We start from the raw sequence: 7,820 nt of genomic DNA, 5'->3' as shown, positions 1-7,820 counted from the left end.
CAGGCTGAGGCATTGTAGTRTCCTGCCATCCCTGCACAAGGCGTGTATAGTAGGTATGATATACTGTCTGTGGGACACTTATGAACTCAGAGTCCAACACATGAATCCTGTGAACTGGTGCCTCAGGATGTCCCCATGAAGTGGTTAGATTGCAGCTAGAAGCATGTCAAGGCCCTACAGGCCTCGAATATCCAGCACTATCTCCAACGTATCCCCTAACATCAGGCTGTATTCTTTCACAGATTTCTTAGGGTGAGGAGAAAGAGTCCTTCTCTATTGTCTCCTGTGTTCTTTCTCCTCCTGCAGTTTGCTTGCTTCCTCTCTTCTGGTTGCCTCAGTCTCAGCCATTTCACTTCCTGATCCCATGCAGAACATGCTGTGAGGTCCTAGCACTAACTCAGTAAGTTACCCAGATGGTTGTTGCTCCTCTTTCTGTGGAGACTAGCCCATAACACACATCCAAATGGGGGGATATCCTGCTTGGAGACAGGCAAGACACTGATATCAAGAAGCATTATACATCTAAAAGCATTCTCAGTACCAAAATAAAGATATCAGTATTGCTGTGGCATTCACAGTTCTAGGCTTCTGCCACATGATGCACCACCTTGATGCATCCCTTCCTCTGGTATTCTTGTGGCTCTTTGACCACAGAGATAGTAACTGATTGTCCCCTGTGCACTAGCAATGGGGAGGCAAAAATGCAGACAGAGTGCTCCATACTCCCTTTCTCTTCTGCTGCCTGGTAGTATTTTTCCTTTTTCCTAGCAAAAAATTGGTAGCTGCAGGATCAGTCTGGTATTACAAGGAGGCAATAGTGAAGATGGGTCTATAGTAATGTGAGAAACCTTTCTTCTGGGCTGAAATCTCTTATGTCCAGATGGTTCCTACAAAGATAATATCAGCAGGGAAATGAGATAACAATGAGTGGAGGAAAAGATACTGTCCCACCTTACATGAAATTCCATAAAGTTCTTTCTAAACCTTTAATAGGATCGTGCTACTTTTTGGTACTGTAACTTTTTTTTTTTTTTTTTTTTTTTTTTTTATGAAAGATGTAACATTCTTGCCACTAGCAACACTCTGTCCTTGTAAGTTCTGGGTCAATGATCGACCGTGAAGGAACAAGTCGGTAGCAAACAATTACTTACCAATGAATCCACTAGGCTACTGTTGAATTCCTAAGTAACATTTAACCTGCGTCTAAACTGGGATTGAATCCTAAATTATGGTCTTCCAAAGTAGGAACTGTTGAACAAAAGAGAAGGGAAAGATGCATTTCAGAAAATATTTTATTGAGTACAATACCATTTCATTCTAGGCTTTCGTCAAAGGTTTGCTTTATAAAACAACACCAACAACCTCTCTGAGGTTGAATCCAGCTTGGGCAGGTACACAAGGACTGGGAGAGAGAGGGGCAGCATCTGCAAATTTTCATGCAAGCAGCATAATACGAGATGTTTGCATCCAGATGGTACCTTGTCACAGTGCCCAAGTTTGCACCACCTCACCAGAAAAAAAACTAATCCATCTATATTTAAGTTTTGTAAAAGATTGCAACAATCAGTTACAAGACTGAATTTACACAGTGCTGTCACTGAATGTTCAATGGGTGTACTCTAGATCTTAAAATGAAAATTAGGAATTCATAATGGCAGTACTCTAGTAAGCCTTGTCTGGACAAAGTATTAACTCTAACTCCAGAAACTGATGGCTAAAAAAACATCAGAACACCTACTGTAGACAAGGTGAACTCTAGTTTTTATTAATGGAAAGTTCTAATGACTTAACTTCAATTTTTGGTAGATGGAGAACCATAAGAATTCATGGAATTGGGGTTAATTCCACTTCAATCAAGATTTGGCATTGTGGTTCTTGGAAGGAGAGCAGTAGAACAGTAATCCATGGACAATTTTCATTAGTGTGAAGCAACAGCCAACTCATATAAAACAGTCTTAAATGGGGTACAGGTGTGTTAATGTAAGAATTAAATTGTTGTTTACTAGAGTTTAGAGCAGGCAATTTTTCTGGTGTATGTACTGGTTTTCAGTGGTGGGAAAGCATAAATATATGCTATAAAATCTAGGAACAGTCATAAGCAACCCTTAAAATGTCCCCATATTGCTTAAATTTTTCTCTCAACTCACTTTCTCTCATTATGAAGTAAATACACATTCTGAGACTGTAGGAAGTTTTCAGGTTGGCTATATTTCTTCAGCCAATTGTAGATTTTATGAGCTGGTCCCCGCAGGATCTTAAAAATCTGCCATGAAACTAGCACTGTACTTCCAGGAGAACTTGCTATAATATTAAATATGAAGGTAAGTGCAGCAGTTAATATGTATTATTACAGAGCATTCTGTTGTCCCTTGGATGTGCCTGTCCCAGCATGTATCAGAAGTACCATTTTATCAAGAAATAGTTTTGTAAAGCAGGATGGAACACTTTGCTAAACACAAAAACATTTTCAAATAAAAATAAATTATTAAACGATGTGTTTTAAAGCAAGAGAAAGGGAAATGTAAAGTTGAGTATATTCATTAGCAATTAAAGGGGAAAGTCCACAGTAGTCCAGAAAGACTAAAATATTCAGATAATTCTGAAACGTTCTATTGAAATGAATCTCTTATTTCTTAAAAAGACAACACATTCTCAAGAGAGTATCTTCTGCAGTGAAATATTTTAGTTTCTTCATATAGACACATAATACACAATGTTAACAACCATGAAAAACAATACAAAATGCTTTCAAATTTAACAAGTAGAAAAATATAACTAGTATATATGGCAATTGTGAATCTAATACTGTACAGAAGTATTTATGGATTTTACAAATAAATTATAGCTTAAATGCCCTTTTTAAAATTCCTAAATGTACACTGGAACATAGGTTCTGAAGCTTACCACTAACTTGCCACAAATGAGTGCCAGTCAAATGTTCTGCCAACAAGCTCAAAAAATTTCTTGTTGGGTTCATGGAAATATTCATGCAGTTTCTCAAGTAAACGGGTATCTACCTGTGGGTGTGCTCGTCCTTTTGACTCATGTAAACAACGTTCCCTACCACTGTCCCGTAGGCAATAGAAACCTTTAGTTTTATTGAAATAAAAGTTTGAAGCATTTATCTGTGGTGATAACTTCAAAAATCTCTCTACCTTCTCTATTTCTGGAAAGGGATCTTTGATTAGTTTATCCCCATCTACAATGTGGATGTGGTCAAGAGAAAAATACTTCAGCCAGTTTTGCATGTGAATGTAATATAAGCTTCTGTTTATTGCCTTGTAGTCCACATTGAGTTCACCATCTTTAATCAGAAATTGTTCAATGGATGGATACGGCTTGTGCTTCTGCATGTGATTATAGAACACTTGGGTGTAATCTGATAGTACTCTCTCACTTGGGTCTCTTAAAATCAGGAGCAATCTCATTGATTGGTTCATGTTATAAACTCTTTCAGGCACTTTCGGTGATGTGAAATATGCTGGAGTTTTTTCCACTGTGATCTGATGGGGATAAGAGAATGGCATTTGATTAATATACCACTGCAATCCATTTCCGTAATGATCTTCCCAGTCAAAGAAGTGAACTTCACTTTCTGCTGCCGCGATATCTGGATGGAGGCTCAACATCTCTAACAAAGCTCTTGTTCCCCCTTTTCTCACTCCAATAATAATAGTCTGTGGCAGCTGCTGGCATGATCCATTAGAATGAATGTTTTCCTTGAAGTCATTTTTTTGAGATGTTTTCTTTAAAAGCTCTCTTGGAACAGACTGAGAAGAGGTCTCAGCCTTTGAATTTACAGCTGGTCTGGAAGGCACAATATGAGGTTGAACAACAAGCAACACAGCTCCCAGCAGAAAAGCTGCCATGACAGAGGTTCTTAGTCTGGTTTCACTCAAGCAGGTAATAGGGCATGGAGTGATTTCCACAGAGAGCAACCTTTAAAAGCTGTTTTTGTTTTGCTGAGCGAACACGTATTTCTCAAACAGAAACTTTGCTGAGGGAGAAAAAAAAGAAAATTTTTAATCATATATGTCACTACTAAAGCCACACTGCAAGTATTTTTATATTCAAAACTGATCAAACTCTTTTAGCTTTCCCAACCTGAGGCTCATAGCTCACTGGAGAGAAGGATGTTCTTTAAGGGCGGTACGTACAATAATGCTGTGAGAAAAGGATTCCAGTCATCAGGAGATAAGAGCATCATGAATCTTTCTCTTGCACCCAAGATTCATCCAGAGTATTTATTATTATTTGTAAATCTGATTTCAGGAGAGTAGACCCACTAGCACAGGYGAATTCAGTGCTTTTTTATCTGCAGGAATAGGTCTGTCTTAGAAACAAAACCTGGGCAGGAGGAGGTGTGGGCTGGGAGGAGACAGCCTCCCCCGGAGCTGAGCATGGTGCACAAGTCATGGGGGTTGCAGTCTCCTGCGGGGCCTCCTGGGGAAAAGCCTCCTGCTCTAGGAGGAGCCTGCCCCCCCTGTGCAGGGCTGTAGTGGTCTCTAGGAGTAACTTATGAGGAGCTCTGGGTGAGCAGCAGACCAGAGGAAAGTGGAATTTTGTATGGATTTTAAGTGCCATCAGTGTTTGCTGTGAGCTTATGGTCTCCGTCTTTTAGCGGGGTTCCCTGCGCTACAAAGCAAAGGGGCAAAGAGTTGTGCGAAAGGAGGAAGCTCTACTCTGGCCTCAGTGACTGTGAGGAGACGTTTCTTGTTTTAGTGAGGCCTGCTCTCTGCAATGGGAGGCATGGGTTCTTTTTCTCGAGGCCTAAATGCACGAGTGCCTTGGAAAAGAAGGTGGCATGGGTTCCCATCCTGCAAAAAGGTAAGGTAATGATTATGTTATAATCTATAGTATGTCTGCATCAGCAAAATGCTAAAAGAGCTATGGTCCCAATCCAAGTAGTCAGACGAGAAAGTATGCCACGGCTATTTGGGAAGGTTGGCTAGTAGGCTGCTGTGAGGTAAACAACAACATTTAGCCTTTGTTTATCAAAARACTAGTAAATACTGCAATTAAACTTAAAGGATTTTTTTTAATACCATGTTTGAAGTGGCATCTTAATGGCCTTTTGAGCCTTTCTCATATCACGTGTGAATGTAGCAAATCTGTTAAGGTTGTCGTGTTATAAGGTGGCTGTATTTATAAGCTTCCTATATTAGGATGGCTCCTAAAGATTTTGTAACCTCAGTGGAGGGCTTCTGGAAGTAGGATTTTAGTCCGTATAGAAGTGGAAGCCATGATGGCAGAGTGGTTTGCCTTACGAGGCCCCTGCAAGGCAGGATTTCAGCGTGGAACAACTTGTGCCGCAGGAGCTAACAAGGCGGGACCATGAAATTATGTACGAACAACCTGAGGAAACGCAAGGGCTAAGTTTTGGAAATTCTCCAGAGAATCTGAAAAGAAACTAATGAYATCCACAATAAGCTAAGTCCCAGAGTGACAAAGACTAATGATGTGTTTCTAGGCGATCTGGAAAGTTCTGTGTGATAGTTTGTCATTTGCAGAGGTCATGACTCCATCCTGAATGGAGCACGCCTGTTTCCTGGTGTTTGCTAATGATTATTATTTTTACGCTTTCACTTTTCTAATCGTTTTTAAAGGGCTACAAGGCAGCTGTATTGTTAGGAAGCAGAAATCGAGGCTGGGAGGTGAGGGAAGCAAAGTGCCATGGTGGACCTAAAGCCATAGGAGTCTTCATTGCTGGGTGCCTGTGGGCTTTGAGCTCGTGGCCATGACTTGTCTTAGGCAGAAGGTTATGCCCTGATATCTATTACGAGAAAACTTAACAGAGAAACTCGTTCTTTCAATTTTGGTGACTGTTATGACTTCTGTCTGGTTGAGAGAGTTCCTTTTTGGCTGCTGCCAGTAATCTCCTGCTTTCTTTCCCTGTCCTTGCCATTCTTGTTAATCTTTCTCAGGTTAATCCACTTTAGGCTTTGCAAGGAATGTCCTTAATTTTTTAACCCCTCCATGGGGGCACTGRGTGACAATTCAGTACAGGTGAATTCATGGTCTATGTCCCCAGTGAAGTAGCTGCTGCCATATGTAAAAGCAATGCGATCAAATGATACAGCAACAGTCCGTTTAGATGGACGACTGATGAGTACATAAGCAAAACAGAACATCAACTCTTGATGAATTTTAAGGTCACAGAGTAAAGGAATAGCCACTTACTCCAGAGTATATTTTAAGAGTGACTAGCTCCAAAAATAGTAAGTCTGAGTTGTTGTCTTACACCTTACTAGAAAAACATAATAGGATTTCAGTGAGAACAGGTTGAACTGTTGTTGAAAGGAGTTAAGAAATAAGAGCTTCCACTGTCAGGCTTTAACTTAGTAGTCAGATTGAAGTATGCTATGCTAATAACAGAGTTCTGCAATAAGCAATCTGTCTCCAGAAAAATTAACTTTTAACTGCTACACTCGGTTATTACTGACAGAACACACTGCTGGGATTTTTGGTTTGGTTGTTTTTTAAATCAACTATATGTACCAGTTCATGGGACTGTTTTTTTAATTTATAATTTATGTACTACTCAATTACTTTCTTTGGCTGGATATAGCATGGGAATGTTTGGGTGGAATCAGGTACAATCAAGTACACAGTGAAGTGTTTCTTAACTGCAGCTCTGCTCTTGTCTTAGGCTCACATCGCTCTGTTGGGAATCGAGCTTGTGGGATTTTACGCTGTGGTAGTAAGGGCCTTGCTTCAGGTAGCCCTTTGAGCCTCACTGGAGAGCTGCCTCATTGTCTTCTCATTCCTAACTGAAATACTTGTTTTGGGAGTATTTTTTTCTAAATAAACAAAARCGACTGCTTTCTTCTGCAGCATGAGACCTCAGAAAAACTTGGGAGTATCTTGTGTTTCAAATATACAAAATTCAGGGTTTTTTTCTTTTTTGGTTTTTGCCTTTTTTTCTACTATTTGTTCAGGTGTGCATCAGGTAGTCCACACTGCAACAGGGTAGCTGTAGTATTTACTGCCTTTATGCATACCTAATGAACCATGTCAGTAACTATGCCATTCAAAGCACATATATACTACTGTTGTTTTACTTGCAAGCAGTAAGGCTTTGTTTTTCTTTTCATTCTCTTTTGTTTCTTACAAACTGTATAGGTTTGATATCTGGACTGATGATTTTGTTGTGTTAGACTAGTGCAACACAATGGACATGAACATTCCTCTAAATTCAGCACAGAACATATGTTGTGTGGGCAAAGTGGTGTCCAGGAATAAAACTGCATATAACTTGGTTGTCATTCAACTTTCTTATGCCTTCTTCATTGCTTTATGCAATGTTTGCAATTTGGTGACTAGAATGCAAATATGTATTCCATAGCTTTGTAATTCGTAGGTCTGAAAAACTGTTTCAACAATAATAAGCTTGCATTGAAGTGTTTATAGCAGCAACTCTACCAAATTACTTTTCTGCTTTAAGAATTCTCTTCACTGCCTCTACAAGTCATTCAGAGCATACRTGACTTCACTGAATGACTTTGAATTCCAGATTTGTACCAAAATATAACTGACAGTAGTATTATATTTGTTACCAGTAAACGAGCAAGTTGGTTGAAGAAACAGTTTATGTTAAATGGTGCTTTGAAGATTATTCAAAGACTTTTCAAAAAGTCTGAYTGCTTTTTCTTAATCTTCTCTTCAGCTTTCTCCAATTAATTAGCAAAAATACCATAGTGTTTATTCAACAAGATTCAGTGTGGACATTGCCATTCAAATCAGCTTTAATGATTAAAAGCTCTTAAAAAGTAATAGTGACTTGGCAATGAATGAAAACTTTTTCTCACTAAATGCAGTAT

At 39.3% G+C, this 7,820-nt stretch overlaps 1 protein-coding gene across 1 annotated transcript; it reads right to left on the bottom strand.

Moving 5' to 3' along the window:
• Positions 1–1,274: 1,274 nt before the first annotated feature.
• On the bottom strand, positions 1,275–6,287 carry HS3ST1 (heparan sulfate-glucosamine 3-sulfotransferase 1). The gene has a single exon (XM_085309565.1). It carries the CDS (start codon positions 3,867–3,869, stop codon positions 2,907–2,909), a length of 963 nt encoding a protein of 320 aa, XP_085165691.1. The 5' UTR covers positions 3,870–6,287; the 3' UTR covers positions 1,275–2,906.
• Positions 6,288–7,820: the final 1,533 nt, after the last annotated feature.

The sequence above is a fragment of the Rhea americana genome, unplaced genomic scaffold (assembly GCF_003343005.1).
Source record: "Rhea americana isolate MKP2758 unplaced genomic scaffold, rheAme1 scaffold_30, whole genome shotgun sequence".
Lineage (NCBI taxonomy): Eukaryota > Metazoa > Chordata > Aves > Rheiformes > Rheidae > Rhea > Rhea americana.
This window is presented reverse-complemented; position numbering and strand designations above follow the sequence as displayed.